Genomic DNA, 22,387 nt, shown 5'->3' on the forward strand with positions numbered 1-22,387 from the left:
TATTTTTTTTCTAACTCTCCCTCCCTTCTTCTGAGACTCCAATTACATGTATATTAGTCCACTTGAGGTTGTCCCCAGCTCACCAATGCTCTATTCATTTTGTCAGTCTACTTACTCTCTTTGCTTCATGTGGGATAGTTTTTATTACTATGTATTCAAGCTTACTAATCTTTTCTTCTTCAATATCTAATCTGTCACTAATCCCAAAAGTATATATTTTATCTCAGACATTATAGTTTTCACCTCTATATTGATTTGTGTCCTTTAACATCTTCAATGCCTCTAATTAATACATTCAATGTTTTCTCTAGCTTCTTGAACATATGGAAGTTCATTAAAACTATTCTTTTAAAATCCCTGTCTACTAGTGCTGTGGCATTTTCCTGCCTCTTTGCTTATCTGGTTAGTTTTGAGTGGATTTCAGACATTATTAATTTTACCTTGTTGGGTGCTATATTATTTTTGTTTTTTTAATAAATATTCTTGAGCTCTGTTCAGGTTCACGTACTGTTTTTATGCTTTGTTAGGTAGAACTGGGGAAGCTTTAACCTGGGGCTCATTTTGCTCCACTACTGAAGCAAACCAATGCTCCTTCTGAGTAATCTAACTGTTGCTCCTTGAATTATGCAGCTTTCTACTCTGGAAGGAGAGGAATTATAATACTCAGCTTGGCCTATCAAAACAAAATACCACAGAGTGGGTGGCTTCAACAACAGAAATTTATTTTGTTGCAGTTCTGTAGGCCAGAAAGTCCAAGATCAAGGTTCCAGCAGGGTTTGGTTCATGGTGAGAGCTCTCTTTCTATCTTATAGACAGCCACCTTCTTGCTGTAGCCTTAGATGGCAGAGAGAGTGAGCTCTGGCGTTTTTTCTTATTAAAAGGGTGCCACAGTTCTCTCAGATCAGGATTCCAACATTATGACCTCATTTAGCCTTAGTCACCTACTTAAAGACCCTAGCTCCAATATAGCCACGTTGGGGTTTAGACTTCAACATCTGGATTTGGGGGGTACACAATTCATTCTATAGTAGGAACTTATTTCCACATCTGTGTGAGCCCTGACGACTGTTCCCTCTAATCTTTTTAGGTGGTTCTTTCCCCAGTCTTATGCAGTTTCCTCATACTCTTAAACTGATCAGAACTCAGATGAAGATTCTTTGCAGATCTCTAGAATTCTCTGCTTTCTTGTACTCTCTGTTGTGAAATATAGCTATCTTTTCCTCCTCAGTCTCCGATTCTTTCTCAACTCAGAGAGAACACTGTGCTCTGCCTGAGGTCTCCCTCCCTGCACCACAGCTAGAAACTCAATCAAGATAATAAACTGGCACATGTGTAGACCTGAACTCATTTCTCACCAATCCCTCTCCTTTGCTGCCTAATGCCCAGGATTGTGAAAACCCATATATATATATATATTGTGTGTGTGTGTGTGTGTGTGTGTGTATTTCCTTCCTTGTTATTTTAGTTGTTTCTGGAAGGAAGGTAATCCAACCTTGTTCCTCCATCTTGTCCAGAAGTTTGTACTGGACATTTTTAATTCTGTCTCTGCCATGTTTCTCTACTGTAACCATTAATTAACCTTCAGACTTCCACTCAGATCCCATTTTATCTATAAAATCCTTCTAAATATCTCACAGCTCAGGTAGGTGCTCCCTGGCTATACTTTCCCCCCGCCAAGGCACCCATCACGCTGTTTTAAAATTACTGCTTCAGGGGCGCCTGGGTGGCACAGCGGTTAAGCGTCTGCCTTCAGCTCAGGGCGTGATCCTGGCGTTATGGGATCGAGCCCCACATCAGGCTCTTCCTTTATGAGCCTGCTTCTTCCTCTCCCACTCCCCCTGCTTGTGTTCCCTCTCTCGCTGGCTGTCTCTATCTCTGTTGAATAAAGAAATTTAAAAATCTTTAAAAAAAATAATAAATAAATAAATAAAATAAAATTACTGCTTCAATTGTCCACATACCCCTGCTGTAACGCAGTAGTTGGAGTTGTGCACTGTGCACTGCTGTATCCCCAACACTTAGCAGAATACCCAAACACAGCAGGTACTCCATAAATCTACCTGGATGAATAAACAAATGAAAGAAGCTTAAAGTGAAGAGAGAGCAGCTGAAGCCACATTCACTTTATCAAAGAGTTTGTTCGATATCATCCATTTCCTTAAAGATTATAAGCTACCAGTTATAAATAAGAAGTATTTAATATTTATAGTTGTAACATTAGAAACGAGATAGAATGGTATTTTTCCCCACATGGTAGCAGTTATTGAAGGAAACAATCTATTACTAATGGCATATTCTGAAAATTCAAACCAATTTTACAGATAAAAATTCCTTTAACATGTGTTCATTACCACCCAATTTCATCTTAATATGGGTAATGAAATCAGAGGAGCCAGTATAAACACTCCTTGAGAAACTGAGTCTAATTAACTTCCCTCCAGAGTCAAATGTTTAAGTCCAATAATCCAATCTGGAATTAGCAAAAAAATATTTAATGTTACATCCTTTAGTTTTACTTCTGCCCCCATGTTTTGAGAAGGCACATCTGAAAGGACTGATGGAATATAAAAAAATAAAGGATAACAAAGGAAGATGAAATCCTGAAATGTTAAGTCCTAAGATGGAAACTTAATATTTGAAATGGTTGTCCTTGCCTGCTTATGTTCTTGCTGCCTATACTCCTGGAGCCTCAAGGACCACTCCAGTCCCAAGTGGCCTTCTAAGAAGAAGCCTAATGATTTGGTACATTCTAAACTGCACCTTTTATAAAGACATCAATGAGAATATGCTTTGACAGTTACTCCACATCCATTTCATGACACTGAAAGGAACCCAGGAAGAGACCCCCATAAAATACCAGAGTTGCATAAAAGGATGCCTCCAACATTAAGAATTAACTTAGAAAAAAATAATAAAAACTGAGGCCCCTCAGCCAAGTTTTAATTCTTATCAAATGAAATCCATATTATTGTAGTGATTCTGAAATTGAGGGGGTCAGGCAACAAAATTCCAACATATAGCCCATGAGAGAATTTTAGAAGGCCTGTACTTACGTTACATGGGTTGTTGGCCGTCTGAGCAGAGCTGTAGAAGGACCCCCACTGGGTGACTCGCCTCTCATCCCTGGAAGGGGTGCTGTTCACAGGCAGGATGGCTGGGACACCTGGGCCTGCAACCGCAGCACTGGCAGGCTGGCTGCTGGGTGCCACGAGAGCAAAAGCGTCGTCCAGGAGGGAGTGCATGGTCTGGCGTGCCTCCTCAATCGATGGTTGGGGCGGAATGTACTGGGAGGCTGGGAAGGGCAGGCCTGGATACCTCCCCAGCTCAGCAGAGGACGGTGTCTGCACATCAGCTGGAAGGTCGGGATCGGACTACAGCAAGGCAAACAGCAAAGGGAACGAGGATCAGATGTGAGCTTCTGTGGTGACATGAAAACAAAACTACAGGGCCAAAATGGAACTGAATACTTTTCACTGACATTGAGGAACAAGTTTACCATAAGAATTTTTTAAATGACAGCTACGGGGTGGCAGTGGCAGAGGGAGCTTGAATCGGGATGAAAGAAAAAAGTGAAAATAGTCAACAATCACTTGGCCAGCAAAACTCAACCAACTATTGGAAATGCATTTCAATACCTGCAAGTATGTATTTTTATTAAATGCCCCTAAGAAGCCAAAAAACATCTCAGAGTCTTATATACTAAAATACCAAGTTAACTTTCCATAAATACCAAAAACTAAAGCAGTCTATTGACTATGGTAAGAAAATGTCTCCCTACACACCCCAGAAGAGTTCAAAGTCACCACCATATTGCACATAAAGTTGTATAAACAACTTTAATACTTACTATAACAACTGCTTATAATAGTAAATAGAGAGTGTTTATTCAGAAACCACATGTCTTTCAGATGGAGCTGCCTCTGCATAATATGAATCACCCAGAAAGGTTTAAATTGTATTCTATACCTACTGTTGAAGAGGAAGGGACATAAGTAACAATTAAAGTTTCTTAAAATCTTACTTCCTGATACTGCTGTATGAGCAAAATGCTGTCGTAACATACACAGAGTCAACTCTAAGAGACAAAAGAGGAAACCGATGTAAGAGGAGGCCTTCCTCGGTGTCAGCGGTGCCGGAAACACATCATCACAGTTACTGCCAGTGACACCCTGAAAAGAGAAGGGGCTCTGCACGAGGGGCTGGTGATCCTGTGCCTTCCGAGAGGGAGGATGGGCTCCTTGTGTCTAGAATGCTTTGCTCATCCAACTGGCACAGTTTATTTAGTTCAGCTGGTTGGATCACCCTACTCAAGTGGCCAAAGAAGACATTCTTGTCTGTATTGGTGTTTGGATCAATGACTCTTTTACAAAGAAAAATCTCTGTTCAAACACATCCTCACTCTCAGACAACTGTCTAAAATACTTCCTTATGGGGCGCCTGGGTGACAGTCGGTTAAGCGTCTGCCTTCGGCTCAGGTCATGATCCCAGGAGCCCCACATCGGGCTCCCTGCTCAGCGGGAAGGCTGCTTCTTCCTCTCCCGCTCCCCCTGCTTGAGCTCCCTCTCCCTCTGTCAAATAAATAAAATCTTTAAAAATAATAATAAAATAATAAAATGCTTCCTCATAATTAGGTCCTGTCCAACAGATGCTCCATTATTATTCATGCCAGAGCCGAACACTAAAGGGCAGCAATTGTTTAACTCCAAACAGAGAGAAAACCATACTACAGACTGGCACACCACACATGGCCTGCAGACCTGTGCTGCTTGGCCTGTACAGTCTAAAAAAAGATAAAGAGCCAACATTTCTTAAAACCTGAAAATTTCATACTAAAACTCAGATTGCTGGATTCTCTTGGCAGAATCTGAAGCTGTAGCATCACCGAGCCCTGACTCCTCCCCAGAAACTGCTGTTGAGCTGTGACTGCCCTCCTGAGACAGGGCTGGTGCCCTTCCCCTTCCCCAGTGGGTGGTCTCCCTGCCATGGATGAGACACCTTGGTCCCAGAAATCTGTTTCTCTAAAACTGGGCTATCCCAGGAAAGGTTCTACTAAGTGACATCTGTCACCTAGGAATTCTAAGTAACGGCTCTCAGAAGAGCTGTGTTCCTTTCCCTGTGAGGTGGATAAAAGGTCCACATGCAGGCCCTTCTCCCATTCTTGGTTTTCCTGGGGAGTAGAGAGGGAAGACTGTGGCCAGTAATGTGTCACCAAGCTAACAGTGGAGTAAAAGGTGAAGTGTCTCCATAAACACATCCCACTGGTAAGTGAAAGGGTCTCTCCAAAGACAGAAGCAATGTTCCTGGTGGTGGTTCCAGTAAATGACTAGGTAACTGTTCTTCAAAAAACAAAAAGAAAGCAAGAAAGCAACAACCGGCCCCAAGTGGAGTCACAGGCCCCCAGAGAGCAAAGCAAGACTTAACGGCACTTTCAGCCTCTCCCAGGAATGTGACCTTTAACCAGTCAATCTGGAAATTCCTGATCAGCACTAGTGAGGTAACCTGCACAACAGACCCCCCCTTTCCACAAAGAAAGGTGACCTTGCCTGAAACAATCCACTCTTTGTTAGAAAACTTCCTTTTCTGCTCCCTTCGATCTATAAAAACCTTCCATTTTGTACCGCCCCTCAGAGCTCTTTCTACTTGCTGGGTGGGATGCTGCCTGATTCATGAACTGCTGAATAAAGTCAATTAGATCTTCAAATTTACTCAGCTGAATTTCGCTCTAGAACACTGTATGGCAAGGAAACGAGCATGCGGCCACCTAAAAAACTGCAAGCCTGAACTGAGATTCCAATGGTTTAACTTTTATACCAAGAAATACGATGTGAAGCTGTGAAGGCGGGACTCTTGAATCCTGCCAAGAAAGCGAAGAGCTACGGGGTCATGACGTCATAGCTTCCCGTTTTTTCCTCCTCTTACAGTCTCATTTGGCGGGCTCCACTACCAGCACCTTGCAGGCCAAGAAGAGGTCTTGTTCATTTTTCTATATCCCAACACCTGCACAGTGTTTCACAGATAAGTGGTACTTAATAATAAATGGGTAACAGTGGTCTATGGAGGTTAAGATTTACCCAGGATCCCTGTTGGAATTTGAATTCCGCTCTCTTGTCTCAGTCTGATACTTTCATTATTAGTTAATTTGTTTCCCTTGTACAGATTCACATCCACCTATCATTCCTCAGAAATACATACGAAGTTTTTTTTTTTCCATGTAGTCATTAGAGAGGATTTACTCTGGTGCCTATTTTGCAATCTTTTGTGAGTATTTTAAGAGAAGGAGCAGAAAGCCTGGTTGGGTGAGGACAATCTCAGCTTATGCCTGCTGTCCCAATATAATCATTAACAGAGCCTTCTATAACTCTCCCAGGTGTCAGGTTTGGATGATAAATTAGATCAGGGGTAGACAAACTTTTCCTGCAGAGGGCCAAACAGCAAATATCGTAGGCTTTGAGTCATAGAGTCTCTGTTGCTCTGTTATGGAACTCCATCACTCCGCGAGAGCGGCCAGAGAGAACACACAGATGAACGAGCGAGACTGTGATCCAATAAAACTTTACAAAAACTGGTAGCCAGCCGGATTTGGCCTGAGGGCCATAGTGTGCTGACGCCTGAATTATAATGGTAACCCTAGTTGCCAAGAAATACAGAAATATTTCTTTCACCCTAGAAGAACAGAGCTCATAACAAGAAGATATTTTGAGGGTAAAGTGTAAAATTAAAGAAAAAACATGTATGTGTAGTAAAATTTCAAGATGAAATACTACCTAAGAAAAAGTGAGAACCACAAAAGGCATTATCTTTGAAAGCATGTGTTTCAGAATTTCACAAAAAGTAAAAAGTCCAGCTGAGAAAAACTTCATTTTAGGGCATCCCTGAAAAATGAGGCCGGCTGACTGAGGTGGTGCTCCCCGGGGAAGGGCTTCTTTCCGCCAGCTGAAGGAGGAACCTCTGCACTTACTGCTAAGAAAAAAAGCAAGAAGTGAAAAGATGATCCAGGCCCCCCCGAAGGCGGCCTGATTTCAGATCACCGATGGAGACAAATGGAGAGATCCAGGGGAAGACACGGGACCCAAGGGCATCAGATGACAGGACTCGGGGCTACTTAAAAAAAAGGGGGGGGGGATGAGACTGAAATAGCACTCGTGCAGATTTCCTTTGAGGGAATGAGCCCTGGCTGGCTAGGGAAGTAAGAGGGGAGAGAAGGAATGCCCCCTTCTTCTATTCATTGGTTTCACACATCACACCTGCAGGTCCCGTGGGAGACAAAAGCCAAAGCTTCAAGTGACCATCTGGGGACCCAAGAGGACAGTCCTCCCAGATGAAGCCAAACACCACAGACGCCCCGACAACCACCTGTCCAAGGCAAAGAGCAGTACGAGAGCTCCATCTGCTGTAAGAACTGCCAGCACTAGCTCCCCTATCTTAGGAATTCATTCGCAGCCTCCCGAAACGACCAGATCATTCCATTCAGGAGCACAGCAGCCTATCTGTAGAACCTTGCACCCTCTGGGACTGTACCGATCCTCATAAGCAGGTGTGGCCAGTCTTCAGGACACTAGAAATACAGGCAGTTGCCAAGGAAAAGCCTGGTTCTTTCAGATGATCATGATTCAACGATATTTAGCCCCAATGTCAGTGTGGTGTTTGACATATTTGTGTAATTAGGTTTCACATCTTTCAGGATTAGTTATTTGTGTAATTAGGAGACAATGGCTAAGGGCACACAAGCTCTATCCAAAGTGATCATGTACATCACAAACCCCTTCTCCAAGGATGTGGGTTTGTTTTTTTTTTCCTCGCTAGTTTCTCTCTAAACAAGGATGCCTCTATACATGTGTCTCCGGAAGGAGGAAGGGGTCTGGTGCAACGAGCCAGGCTTGCCCCCTGGCACAAGGCTATAGGTGTCCACTGCGTGTCCTGGCACTGCTGGCGTCAGCCACATATGGAGCTCCCTCTCTGTCTGGGGGTGTCTCACAGACCCTTGGGGAGGCTGGCCCTTTCTTCCCTACTCAATGGGGTCGGTGTATGTGCGCCTTAATGTTATCAATGTCTGCCTCTGACACTTCAAGCAACTTGGAGTGGGCCCCTCTCCTTTTGAAAACAAAATATTTAATTCTGAATTTCTTAATTTCCATTAAACTTTTTCTTCCATTACAATTATACACACACACACACACACAAAATATCTTCTTAGCACTCCAGGAACAGAAAGGAGAGACGAAACCCTAAATATCCCTCCTGCTACCAAGAAACCCAAACAATTCTCTGACCAGGGGAAGTAAAAAAATCTTCTGTTTTCAACCAACCTCAAGGAGTACCCATCCTGAAGCATAAGAAAACAGGGCTTGCATCCAGAAAGGACCAGCACAAGAGTTGTATTTCCAGGGGCTCACTCAGCAGCCCACTGGTCTCTGTGACTCATGTCTCCCCTCAAAGGAGCAGCCCACCGGCCCCCTTCCCCCACCATGCCTCACGGCCCAGCTGGCCCTGGAGCCTCAGCCATCTGACACTACCACCACACAGGGCCACAGCCATCACTGTTCCCTCTCCTTTCCCTAAGAGCCACCCCACCCTGACTCCAGAAGCAAGAGGTGGCAATACATACTGGGCAACCGATGTAGGCGGAGTTGTGGACACCGGGGGGCCTTTTGTAAGTGCCATCGCTGTCTGTGGTAATGAGTCTGTCCTTCTCAGCATCTCCGGGGCAGCCATTGACCTGGTGTTTCCGGCGTGGTTTGGGAGATCGCTTTATCCTGGAGCTTCCAGGGGAAAAAAAGAGGTTATCTTCATAGGAAATAAACCTTTCTGCCAGTAGGTTATCAACTGAACACTAAGTATTTTCTGAGCATCTGGGATATGCTGGCCACTGTGGTAAACACCCCACAGGATAAAAAAAAGTGTAAGACACAGACTCTGCTATAAGAAGCCACAGTCTACCTGAGCATATTAAATCCATGAACAACACAGAGTCATTTTGGGTAACATATCACCATGACCTTTTTTCAGACACTGAGAAAAGGGCAAGGTCAATGTGAGCTACTGATATCATGGCTGGCTATATGGGGCCAGACCTGGGTCTTGAAGAGCAAGTAGGATCTGCAGAAGGGAAGGGTTGTGGGGAGGGGATATGAGGTGCAGGCACCACCATCCTGAGGGCCAGAAACAGGAAGCAGATGAATGTGGGCGGGGTGAGGGGGCAATGAGGGGACCATCTAATGGAGAGACACTGTCTATACTGTTGGATGGTGGGAAGCAGCCAGAATGAGAGGCAGGGCCCTGCGTGGTACAGGAACACACGTTTCACATGGCAGGCAACCAAAGCCATTATAGGTATTGAACAAAGCAAGACATAAATGTGAGCAGTGATTAAAGAAAATGCATGTGCCTGAGGGACAGGGGTCTGGAAGACCAAGAGACCAAGACTCTGAGGGCAGCTATGGGAAAAGAAATGGACCTGCCCATGCAGAGGAGGTGAAGGTACTGGGAGTGAGAGTGAGGGGAGACAGAGGAGGGAAACCAGGGGGGGACCATCTGAGAAAGAAAGGGTGACTGCCATTTTCAACTAGCTGAATGCGAGGAGGCAGAGCAAACCCAGGAACAAGGTTCTGAAGCTGGTGGAGAGGCGGCGGGTGATGGGAGCAGCCCGAGCAGGAGCAGGGCTGCAGGGCCTCCACAGGCAAACCTCGGGAAGCCCTGCCCAGGGCACGCACCTCTTCCTGGGCTCGATGAACACCGAAGGCACGCTGGCCGTGGGGTCCAGGATCTTGTCGATCTGCATCTGCGCCCTGCGATATACACGGTGCCGCTCGCGCGTGTCGCCGGAGGACAGGTCATCCACCACCGGGAACTCGTAGTGCCCGCGGCGCTTGGCGCGGAGCCGGATCTTGTTCCGATGGTGCTCGATCTCAGATTTGTGCCGCAGCGCCGTCTGGATCTGCGTGGCCGAGGGAAGAGGAGGGAGAGACATGGAATGTTCCTTGAAGGTTTCTGGCCCCCATGCAGAGAGAGCATCTTGGGAAGGCGTTCCTTTGCCCCAGATGGCCATCCTATGCTCCTGCGAGGCCCCTAAGGGGGCAACAGGGACAGCCACACCCACACACGGGGACAGAGAACCTGCCATCACCCATGGGCTAGTCCTATAGTCTATGTATACATCAAATACTACATTTTAAAAAGAGAGTAAAAGAAAAACATGGAGATGTACGCTCTCAAGCTGTGGGGCCACAGGCCTGGTGAGCACACTCCCTTCTTTCTGACGGGCAGATTGAGGGTGCTTACGCATGGCAGGTACAGAGGCACATGCAACTGGAGATGCTGGAGACAGGTCCAGGTTAGGACCGGGGATGTGCTGGGCTGGGGCTCCCCAGCACTGGTGAGCAGAAGCAGCGCATACCATCCTAAACCATGGCACACATTCTTAGCAAGAAGAAGGAAAGACCGTTAAGAACTCTTGATAGGACTTCTGTAAGATGATCTACTTTAAGGATCACCTTTAAAGTGGGGAGGGGGTTGCAAATGTAGCAATTTCCTACTACTTCACCTCCCGACAGTAACAGGTGTTTCTTAGAGGCAGGAAATGGACAGACATGGAGCTGCCTAGTGTACAATCCTAAATGGCCTTCGCTCCACTCATTATCCAGCCCAGGCAAATCTCTCAAGGTAAAGTTAACAGTGACTTGGCATGGCATTCTGGTTCCCAAAATCTTAGGGGAGAAGTGGATCTAACTCACTCTTCCAAGATTCACTGGAATAGGATTTTACTAGGTTTTACTAGATCCTTGGGGCCAGAGCGGATCTATCAGGGATCACAAAGTTTACAGTGGTCCTAAGATCAACCCCATGTTCAAAGGTTCGTTAGGAAAACTCATAGGACTCAGCAGTTAGTCCCATTTATCATAGCAAAAGGATGCAAATCAAAATAAACAAAGAGAAATGGCATGTGGGGTGAAGTCTGGAGGAAACCAGGAGTAAGCTTCTAGGAGGCCTTCCCCATGGGAGTCACACAGAACATTGTTGCTTTGTTCCTCCAGCAATGAGTTGTGACAACACATGTGAAATGTCCACCAAGGAAGCCCATTAGAGATGTAATGTCCAGGATTCATACTGGGGACTGGTCCAATAGGCTCCCTCTGCCTAGCATGTCCCAAAATTCCAGAGTCCCAGAAGGAAAAGAGATGTTCAGAAAAGTCATAATGTTTGCATAAACACCTGGGCACGGTGACCCACTCTGTTCTGGGAATAGTGGGAATGTTTCTGAAATATAAGTTCCCAAACACTAGCCAAGGGCCACAGCAGGACTTTTGAAGGATAGCAGGCTCGGGTTTGCTACGTTAACTCTCCGTACATCTGCCATATGCCTAACAGTGTTCTTGGATGGTCCTGGATCTAAACAAAAACTGAGTTTAATATTTAAAACGAAGAATACCTGTCAGCAGCTCCTAGCTTTAGTAACCTTCCGACACTGCGATTTCCACCTGTTTTTAAGCACTGACCAAATCAGAATGTGGTTTGTTTTTTGTTTTTTTTTTAATAAATGTACTTTTTTAAAAAGAGTAAATACCTCTTTGTTAATTTTGTTGGTTTCTGCCACCCGGTCGGCCAGTATGGGGTGCTGAACCGGAGGTGCCGGGATGGGCTGCATGGCAATCAGCTGTATCTTACTGGGAACCCGCCGGCTGGCCTCTGAGGACCGGGACAGCCTGTCCACATGCTCGAAGATGGAGGCCGAGGAGTGCTGCTCATTCCCCGAACTGGGCAGCGGTGGCCCTGGAGCAGAAGGACAAGCAAAAGCATAAATAAATAAAACCACCCTAAAAAAATAGCAAATAATCAATCATCACGTTACTTGGTGCCAAAACTTGCCCTGTTTTGTCTAAAGGCATTTCAGAGTCTTCAGGAAGGGAAAGGAAAAGGCAGGGCTGCGCGGTGAGTCACTAAGCAGCTTGTGGAACTTTTAGAGAAACACTGACAGGAGCTCTGAACTTCTGCTCTCATCTGGAGAGATATAAATGCAGTCACCAAGGCAACTATACTGGTGAAGACATAAGCTGAGGGGAGTGTGGACATGCAGGCACTGAACACGTCTGGCCTTTCAGTTCTGAGGCACGAAGAAATCCAAGGTGAAGAGCCGAGAGAAGGGGGCGGGTGGCTCAGTCCGTTAAGTGTCTGCCTTCGGCACAGGTCATGATCTTAGGTCCTGGGATCAATATCCACATGGGGCTCCCTGCTCAGCGGGGAGTCTGCTTCTCCCTCTCCCTCTGCCCCTCCCCACTGCTCCTGCTCTCTCTCTAATAAATAAATAAAATCTTTAAAAAAAAAATGGTCAAGAGGAGAAACTGTATAGCCTGTATATTTTACTTCCTAGAACTTGTTAGAAAAGTAATTAGAACTTCAAAAAAGAAAACAGATTGGATCTTGGTATGAAGGGTGATTTTTTCCAATTTCTTGCATTTTCTTTAGAGAGGATGTTCTCTAATGAGTATGACTTTTACAGTAGAAACACTCCTAATAAACTTTACTTTTAAAAAGGCAAAGAGAGAGAGATGCAGAAGGGCTAAAGAGATGGAAAGAGCTCGACACAGCTATTTGGAAGCACGCACTCTGATAAGTCACAGTCGCCCTCTGAACGCTCTGGATGCTGCTTTCTTTTTTTATTTTAAAGATTTTATTTATTTATTTGAGAGAGGGGAGCAAGAGAGTGACAGAGAGAGCATGAGCAGGGGGAAGGGCAGAGGGAGAGGGAGAAGTAGACTCCCCACTGAGCAGGGAGCCACATGAGGGACTTGATCTTAGGACCCTGGGATCATGACCTGAGCCGAAGGCAGACGCTTAACCGAGCACCCTGGATGCTGCTTTAAAATAAATGGCTAAGAGGGGTGCTTGGGTAGCGCAGTCGTTAAGCGTCTGCGTTCTGCTCAGGGCATGATCCCAGTGTTCTGGGATCGAGCCCCGCATCAGGCTCCTCCGCTGGGAGGCTGCTTCTTCCTCTCCCACTCCCCCTGCTTGTGTTCCCTCTCTTGCTGGCTGTCTCTCTGTCACACAAATAAATAAAATATTTTTAAAAATAAATAAATAAATATACAAAAGCCTGAGGTTGGTTCAAGCACAAGTGAAAAATATAGAGGTTTCTACTTGATGTAAAAGAAGACAGAGGGGCACCTGGGTGGCTCAGTTGATTAAGCGTCTGCCTTTGAGTGCTCTCTCTCACTATCTCTCTCTCTCTCCCTCTCAAATAAATAAATAAAATCTTAAAAAAAATAAATAAAAAAAGACAAGATAGAATTGACCAAAACACTAAGAAATAGCGGCTATTTTACATAAGGAATGCACGCACGTCAGTGGTATGTAAGTCTTTGCACTTCTTCTCAATGTGAATTACATTCATTCGTTACCCCACGCGATTAGAAATGATTTCTGGAACTGTGAATGAACGACGCCTCTCTTCGTGAGAAGGCACAGTTATCTTGATTCAGGCTATTCTGGGGCTTGCTTTCCCTGACCTGGGCCTGGAGGGAGCCTATTTGTGCAACACAAGCACAGCCGGGCACCACCATTCATCTGGTGGCAGCTACTCAAATTACAGGCACGATGCCTACAAGGAGGTAATTAGCTTCCCCAGATAGGCTAGCCTGGCTAACCCAAACTTATAACATAGCAGCAAATGTCACAAAGGGGGGCCCATTAAGCTACTGGCACTTAAAGGTCAGACTGCTTTCCTCCAGGAGGGTGAAAAGACCAGGACACAAAGACGACAAAGGAAGAATGAGCCCCCCCCGCAGTGCTATCTGCCTGCCTGGGTACCTGGGAGCTGCAGGCCTGTGACCGGCTCCCGTCTGTGCCCTGTTCCAGCCCCCAACCGTGGTCATGTCTCGTCACTCTGTAATTCACCACTGCAACCAGAGAAGCATAGGAATCCCAGAAAATCCTCGAGCTTCCATACTGCTCAGAACCCAGGCTTTCTAATATATATATACACACACACACATATTTTATAACTGGGTTATTTTTATTGTTTGCCATGTACTGTACAATTTTAAAAAAACAACCTGGACAACAATAACCAATAGAGAGTACAACTGGATACACAGAGATTAATCTGTGTGTATCTGCCTTAAGGTAAGTTAGAGACTTTGGATTAACATATTGCATGGAGCACTGGGCGTTATACACAAATAATGAATCATGGAACACTACGTCAAAAACTAAGGATATACTGTATGGTGACTAACATAATAAAAAATTATTATAAAACCCATCTCTATTCAAATATTACAAAACAAAAAAAATTGTAATGACAGAAATTAGAGTGTGGGAAACATCGACAAAGCAGCGTGACAGAGGGAAGGGCAATATGCACTGCTAAAATGCCGAAGCAATGGAACATTTCTCAAGAAATGCTAACTTCATTATCTATAGGTGGATACAGGCAATGTGCATTATCACCAAGGCCCATGGCCCCCATTAATATCCTGTGAGGCAGGGATCGCATGTCTCTGTCTTCATCCTCTTCCAGCACCTCCCCCACCACAGGCCCTGAGTACACATTTGGCGCATGAAGGACTAAACGAACAGTCACCTCAGCTAAGTTTGTAAGATATGACCTCAAAGAGGCCTCTGGGAATCTGGTATAAGGCAAAGAATTCTAATTTATGACCTCACATCACTTCATAAATGAGGCTCCACAATTATTTGAAAAACTTTGATGCGATAGGTAGTCAAAACAGTTGCCTGGCAATCTCTCTAAAACTATTAATTTGCTTTGCAAACTTTTCTTTTTTTAAGATTTATTATTTGACAGAGAGAAAGAGTGAGAGAGCAAGCGAGCAAGCAGGAGGAAGGGCGGAGGGAGAGAATCCTCAAGCAGAGTCTCCGCTGAGCACGGAGCCTGACTCGGGCTCGATCCCAGGACCCTGAGATCACAACCTGAGCTGAAACCAAGAGTCTTGGACGCTCAGCAGACCAGGCGCTCCCTGCTGAGCAAACTCTTGAGCATGTGCCATGGCAGATATCACCTAAGTTCCAACTAAGAATTCCATTCCAGAATTCGAAATTTGTGTAATTCTCATTAATGAAGTTCCAACTACTTAAAAATCACCCCCTTGCACACACGTGTCTTGCAGTCCTTGCCTACTGGGTGGATTCCTGATGACAGAAGGAGGGGGGATGCCACCGTCTGCGAGGACACCACGGTGGTGGCACAGAAACAGCCTGAATGCCGCTGCCTTCACTCGAGGAAGGTGCGTCACCTCCTACCTCATCTCGCTCTTCACAGCTCCGCTAAAGGGAACCTGTGGAAATGGTGTGACTTGTTCTAAAACCACGGTAACTGTGAACACAGTGACATCTGAGTCAATAACCTCATAAGGGTCCATCCACGGATGGTCATGTATGCATCATGGTCTAGCCACCTTCCAAAAACAGTCAGCTGGGAAGGGAATAAAGCGCAACCTCTAACAGACCAAAACAAAAACAACGCTCTTTTCTCAGCTATCATTGTCATGTGGGCCCTGGAAATGTCAGATGGCTTGTGACATCCATCGAAAGCTTCACCAAGGAGTCAGAAGGCACCCAGCGGCCATGCCACCTACTGTGGGGACAGGGAACATTGGTCCCAGGGCAACATGGACCCAGATGGTTCTCAAGCAACTATGACTTGCCACAGAAGAAGGGCTTTTACATGAATTACAAAATAACTCAAAAGCTATGATTAGAAACTCACAATCTTTTCTATAGGGTATTTAATTAAGTTCTATGCAAGCAAAATGCCTTCATGGCAGCTTTAAAGAAACAAGCAAAAGCTTCCAAGTGAATTGGTATCTATAGTGAGAAAATCATCTTTTTAAAACATGAAAATAATGTGCAGACTGTGGTGTCTTTCTAAATCATAATAGCAGCTGCTGAGCTTCTAGAACTCACAAGAACATCTAATGCACTTGCCTCCTTCCACAGGCAACTCAGTCCCACACCTGACAGGCTTACTACCTGGATTTTGAATATACGATGATAGTGACTTTTGATTTTTGTTAGCCATGCAGCATATACTAAACTGTGAGGCATTAAATGTAGGAACTAAAAGCAAAATTTTCTCAGATAAGCAATTAACAGAAACGGAGAAACTCCAGAACAGATGCTTTTTTTTTTGTTTTCCCCTCAAATATTTCCTTCCTGGAATCGAAATTAGATTTTAGTCCTGTCTATCTGAAACAGAGCACCTGTTGCCATGGTGCTAAATAACTTCTAAGATTCTGTGAAACTGGATCCAAAGAAAAAATTCTTCCCTTATTCTAAGGGGGTTTTCTTTAACACCAAAAAGGAGCTGGAAGGAATTTCAAAAATAAGCTAGTTTAGTTCCACAGACGCCCCAAAGACTAAGGGACTTGGAAGGTCGTATGCATGACAGTGACAGATCAGGCCCTCTGGTTTCCAGCTAGAATCTTCATTTCTAGAATATGGTTCACTCTGTACTGCATTTTCAAACAAAGAAACTTGTGATGACAAATGTTTAAGTATAAAAATTACTATTAAAAATAATATCCTGAGGCATCCCACTTTTCTTTGCATTACTGAAACGGTCCTGAAATATAATTAAAACTCCAGCAAATGTAAGAGCTATACTCGCACATTTATTTAAGAGTCTGGTAAACTAAAACCGAACTACCTTGCCATCACACCAGAAAATGCCGCTGAGTCTAGTTAAACCTGTGGGCTTAGTTTGATCACAGAGCATGAGATCCACGGTAAAGGGCCGGACACTAAGTTCATTTCAGACCTGGCCTAAAAAGCCACAGACGACAGATACAAATATGCTATGCCATTCGATCACACTGAACCACCTACGGGAAGAACGATCTAGGAACAAGACCAAATAGAATGCATTTGGACCCATGATAAATAAACGACTTCCTGGCAGTGATAGCTGAGAAAAATCCAGAATTGGATCCTAAGAAGGTCACTAAATTCTGAAGGTAGTTTTTGAGACTCTGGTTTTAGTTTCCTCCTGTTCTCCAGGGAGGAAAACCATTAGGACTCTAAACTAGAATGGAACGTGGCTATTAACCTCAAAACATACTTGAGCGAATCCCTAACAGAGTCTAGCACAGTCTCCCCCATCGATGCAGCCACCGGTACGACATTAGACAGTGACAGTCGATGCTGAGAAATTCACCATATGGATGAATATTACCCTGTAGATTTTTTTTTTTTTAGTGTGCAGCATGTGAAGTAGTGTAAAACCTTATCCTATTGGAATCTCATAACTACGACATTTAACGTAGAGAATGAGAAGAGTCACAGACCGCTCTGCGGGGCTCTGTGGGACTGGGCGTCGTTCACCGCTCCTGGAGTCTTGTCTCCCGCATCCCTCTCACTGGACTCCTCACTTACGGCAGAGTCAGCATCCGAGGGAGAAACTCTGCAGTCACAAAACAAATGCAAACGTTAGAAAAAAGAAAGGGCCTGGGGGGTGGGGTGGGAGGTGGCGAGAGGTCACATTAATTTAGATGTGGAAGTCAGGCTTACAGGCAAAACAGACAGAAATGAGACCATTTCCAAAAATCATCTTCAAGGAACACATTGATAGCACATATCCCCTCTTGAAGACAGTATTACACGGCTTCTATGCTCAGCACTTTGTATTCCAACAAATGCTAGGAAGCTAAGCCAGACAGGAGGACGGTTCCTCAGTTACCAGGGCCCTGGACTGGCAGTCTGGGTCTGGCATAGACTGTATCAGAAGATCTGGGGTTCAGGCCTGGTTCCAGGTCCCCCCACGGGGACCAAAGAATCCCTAGGAACCCAGGGTGGTCCTATCTTCACCCCACAGAACCCCACAACTCTGGAAGAAGCCTATACTTACAAAACAAAAGCAGTGATCACCCCTGAGCTTCAACTCTGTTTATCAAAAGCAAGGGTGACACAGAACCTGGTTGCAGGGAGTTAATGAAACTCCCTAACCAGTTAGCACCCCTTCTCTCTGTGCCCCCGAGGGATGCTAAAGTCCTACATTAACCATGCAGACCATTGAAATGTTGTGTCTAAATGTTTAGGATGAGACGACTAAGGGAAGAGAAAAAAAAACTTGGCAAAATTATACTAACATATTCAACAGTCTTTAATGATTCGATTTATTCTTAGCCTGCAAGATGATTAAGCAAATAACATCTCTCTACATAATTCATTTTCTTTTGTAAAGATCATGGTGTAACATCCATTAAATTGTTAAAACTAGGCCAGAACCCTCCGGGGTAGGTTTTCTGGTAAGTCAGAAATTGTGACATTTCAAATGTTGGTATGATCACACATTTCTTCCCTCTTTGCAGGAAATCAAGATTTGGAGTTCAAAGCTCAAAGGCACACTGATAATTTGAGGCTTCCATACCCTAGTGTGATTGTGCTGAGATCTAAAGGCAGCTGCATAAAATCTGATTCTAAACTTTGACCCAGCTACAGCCCTTCTCCTAGGATCAGAGGGTGATGGGGGACTTCCAGGTGCCGTGTTAACACCAGCCCTCTGCCTGCTTCCCTTTGATAGGAGGAATGGAAAGACACTGGGGATGGGGAGCTGGGCAGGGAGGAGGTGGTGCGAGTCCATGGAAACATGCTAACGAGGGTGACAACACAGACAGCTACAGGGAAAGCAAGCAAAGAAAAAAGGATGTGATGAAAGTCACCCGCAGACAAAGCAACGAAGGCATAGCCAACCGCTGGCATAACAGCAAAGGCAAAGCCACTACCGGCTGAGTGCGTATTATGTGTCATACACTTTTTAGACATTACTTCTGATATCATCTCCAGAGGGCCCAGAATGATCACCCCAGAATATACCCACTCGAGCTAGGCAAGACCTAATCAAGTCTCGGGGGGGACCACCAAAGCATCTGGCCTCCCATGGCAGTCCACTGGAGTAGGCTGGGAGCTCTCGGGTTCGTGGACTTTGGGCAAGCTGTTGCCAGTGTCCCGGGCTGCAGACCCAGGGAATACTCACCATCAGCTCTTCTGACACTGGAAACTGACAAAACTGAGAAGGGAAACATGCTCTGTGATAGGGAACAACACAGAAAGCCCGATAAGAACCTTCCTCTGTGACGGACATTCTTGGAAGGGATCTTTGCCTTGGGGCTTGGCACATCTCCGTTTTCAGAGGGCGTGGTGTGGTCCTTCACAGGTCCCGGCAGTGGTGCTGGCTCATGAATAATCAATATATCGTCTTTATTGTGCTGACCCAGATGCTGCTTAGCAAAATCGAAGCCCTTCACACTAGGGATCTGCAACTAAAACACATACACACAAGCGAAGACAGTCAATCTGAAATCTGAGGGCTGTAAAAAGGGATTTGTGAGAGTTGGCAAGATTGTTGAGTGCTGACTTCTGACCAAGATCATGCCTGCCATCCCATCATTCTAATTCAACAAGCATCTCTAAAACGTCAACTGTGTGCACAGGGCCATTCTCACCTAGAGTCTGCAGAAAAGACAGATACTTGCGAAAGATTAAAGAAGAGTACGGGATCAAACAGCTAGACCACGATACGAAAGACATCACAAGCTAATACCTGACCCACCATCACAGCAGCATGATCACGCGGTTCCAGAGAGTGGCAGGAGCAAGATATGATTTATAGAGAAATGGAGACTTGAGCCAGGATTCACAGGACGGGCAGAACTTGGAAATGAAAAGGGGCAACTACACAGACAATGTTCTCAATCATGTCAGGCACCAGAGAACACTTGAGGGGCAGGAAGAGATCCCATCAGCTGCCCTAGAAGGGTCAGAATGTGGGGAGGGAGAGAAGGCTGGCCAACACCAAGTGCCAATTTCTAGAGCAGAAAACCACTAAATGTTTCTGAAGAGGCAGATTTCTAAAATCCAAGCAGACAGGACACAAAGGGCTATAGGAGGGCCAACAATACCCATGCAAGAAATGACAAAAGCCTGAGCCCAAAACCCTAGAAATGGAAATGGGAAGGAATGAATAGCTCTAGAGGCTGGGCTGAAGGATCTGGAAGCCAAAAATAGACATAAGAGGTGAAGGAGGGAAAGCAGCCAGTGATGACTTGAATGACTTATAGGCAGGCATCCTGAACGGTGGAAGGGACATTCATCATGAAAGAATGGTAACCTGAGGAGATAAAAAGACAGGTTTCACTTTAGACGTGCTTAGTTTGAGATGGCAGGAAAACCTCCAAAGGAGAATAGCCCCATGTAGCTGGACACGGAGGACAATAGCTTAGGGGAAATTTCAGGCTGGAGACCAGACTTTGAGAGAATCTATACAGGAGATGACAGGTAGGGGACCTGAGACTTTTTTTTCTCAGATTTTTCAAGATGAAAACAGAGTCTGTGGATAAAATGTTGGGGAACATCTAATAGTTTGGGGTTCAAAGGAGGAAAAGGAGGCAAGGAAAAAAAAATAGGTGACTTCAAAGAAAAGAATTTGTGAAGTTCAATGTAATAGAAGGCAAGGGGATAGAGAATCTCTAGAAGGGAGTGGCCAAAAATAGTACCGGGGGCCCAAGGAGGAAGGAGAAAGGTGTTTTCGAAAAAGTCCACCTCTCACACTGGGGGACACAGAAGTCTTACCTGAGATACACAGTAGCAACATCAAACCCACAACCCAGGCCCCGTGAACCTGCCACCACAGAGTCCAGACCTCAGCTTCCAGCTTCCTACACTAACACAGGCAAGGTGCTCAAAAGTATAGAGAACTGTGGCCAATAAAGGTGAGCCACCCTTTGTGGGGACACCAAAAGTGTCGGGGGTGGGGGATATTGTGTGTCATTAATTTGAGCTTGCAGAGTATAGGAAACTAAACTGCATTTCAATAATTGTCCCAGAAGTCTCGTTGGCAGGAAGGCCACATGCACAACCAAAGCCCTTAGCCAGGCTGTATTCCATCCCTAGAGAGAGTCCATCCATCAAAGACAAAGCCCAAACCAACCTAAGGAATTATTTTAGATAATATGCTATGTAGAAGCAAAAGGTTTTACCATATTTGTGTAAATTTTATGCCAAATGAGTGACAACACCAATGGCTTCTGTTCATGATCTTGAAGGTCTTTTTAGCACTGCAAGTCTGTATCAGTGAAGAGAAGGAAAGGAGTCTGCAATAATGACTTCTGCCAGCAGAGGGGGACAAAACTTCCCATAAACAAAGTTTACAAAGATGTTGCTTGGAAACAAAAGGTAAAGACCTGGTGTGGCTGTGTTTTCTAAATTAATGATGTCATATGACAAGAGCAGGCTACTTCACCACAGTCCTTGGCTCAGGAACACTCTTTCACAATGTGAACCCAAACCTGCCCCTCTCTGGTTCCCCCTCCCCTCCAACCACTCGGGATACGTTTATCTCCTCATCCACAAGACTGATCCTCAGCAGGGCTCCCCAGATCCCCAGGGGTGTATATTTTCCTAGGGGCATGCAGCCATTTTAAGACCATCAAAGTCCAGATGCACAAGGTCAGTATAAACTCTTCGCTACCAGTGATTTTCCTCAGACTGTGCCTGTAGTCCGGGCATCACGCTGGTTCCCCTTTCCCGCTTTACAGAAGAGAAGCGCCCCTCTCACCCAAATGGGAGCCTTTACCCAGCCGCACCTCATGGTGGCTCCATAAACAAGCTGCCTCTAAATGAAAGAATCACAGACATAATCAATAGTCACTGAGTCAACACCATCAACGCCATTTAATAAATATTGGTAAAATCTTTTTTAGTGTATTTCCCAGCAAGAAACTGAATGCCTCCAACGACCAAGAGACAATCCCTTTTGCAAGGTAGATAGTCTGCTCTACTAAAATTGGAGGAGCCACAGACTGCCTCCTCCAAGTAGAGGTCTCTGAGTGAATAAGGGAAAAACACAAACAGCTCTGCCTCTGTGGTACATTCAGTGCACCCCAAGCCTAGGAGCTAATACTACTGGTCTACCTGGACAAACTCTCAGGGTTCATGCAAGAAACAAGCATGTGTATATGTCAAAATGCTTATTATTGCTATTGGTTGATGAAATAACAAGCAGTTAATGTAAATACCTAAGTGTCCTCAGCCATCAGATAAAAGCTGTGAAGTTAGATAGAAAATTTTATAATTCAGCAACAGGGTGTGACACAAGGTAGACCATCCGTAAATATGTGATGAGTAAATGAATTTTAAAAAGTCAGTTGAAGTTCCAAACTTACACTGATATTGTGGGGAGCCAAAAAAAAAAGGTATATGTCATCAATAAAATAAAATACAAGTTCATCGAAGCCCTGTGGGCTCACTGTTGATTCCCACCAACATCTTCAAATACACCCATTAGATCCTTGCGCTTCTCACCAAGAGGGTGAGTCACCACCTTCTACAACAATAGAAATTTGGCACCTACTCCGTGCTGCTACACAAAACAAAAGCTATC

The 22,387-nt window shown here is 45.0% G+C and overlaps 1 protein-coding gene across 1 annotated transcript in view; it reads right to left on the reverse strand.

The window, feature by feature from the left end:
- Nucleotides 1-22,387, reverse strand: part of KIAA1549 (KIAA1549 ortholog) — a 135,486-nt gene that overhangs the window by 32,489 nt on the left and 80,610 nt on the right. Inside the window, exons 11-16 of the mRNA XM_034637766.1 lie at nucleotides 19,072-19,268; nucleotides 17,295-17,410; nucleotides 11,561-11,766; nucleotides 9,711-9,934; nucleotides 8,606-8,759; nucleotides 3,054-3,371 (exon numbers count right to left, since the gene is read on the reverse strand). Of these exons, the coding sequence (XP_034493657.1) occupies nucleotides 3,054-3,371; nucleotides 8,606-8,759; nucleotides 9,711-9,934; nucleotides 11,561-11,766; nucleotides 17,295-17,410; nucleotides 19,072-19,268 (1,215 nt within the window). The remainder of the gene's footprint in view (nucleotides 1-3,053; nucleotides 3,372-8,605; nucleotides 8,760-9,710; nucleotides 9,935-11,560; nucleotides 11,767-17,294; nucleotides 17,411-19,071; nucleotides 19,269-22,387) is intronic.

Source organism: Ailuropoda melanoleuca, chromosome 1, assembly GCF_002007445.2.
Source record: "Ailuropoda melanoleuca isolate Jingjing chromosome 1, ASM200744v2, whole genome shotgun sequence".
Lineage (NCBI taxonomy): Eukaryota > Metazoa > Chordata > Mammalia > Carnivora > Ursidae > Ailuropoda > Ailuropoda melanoleuca.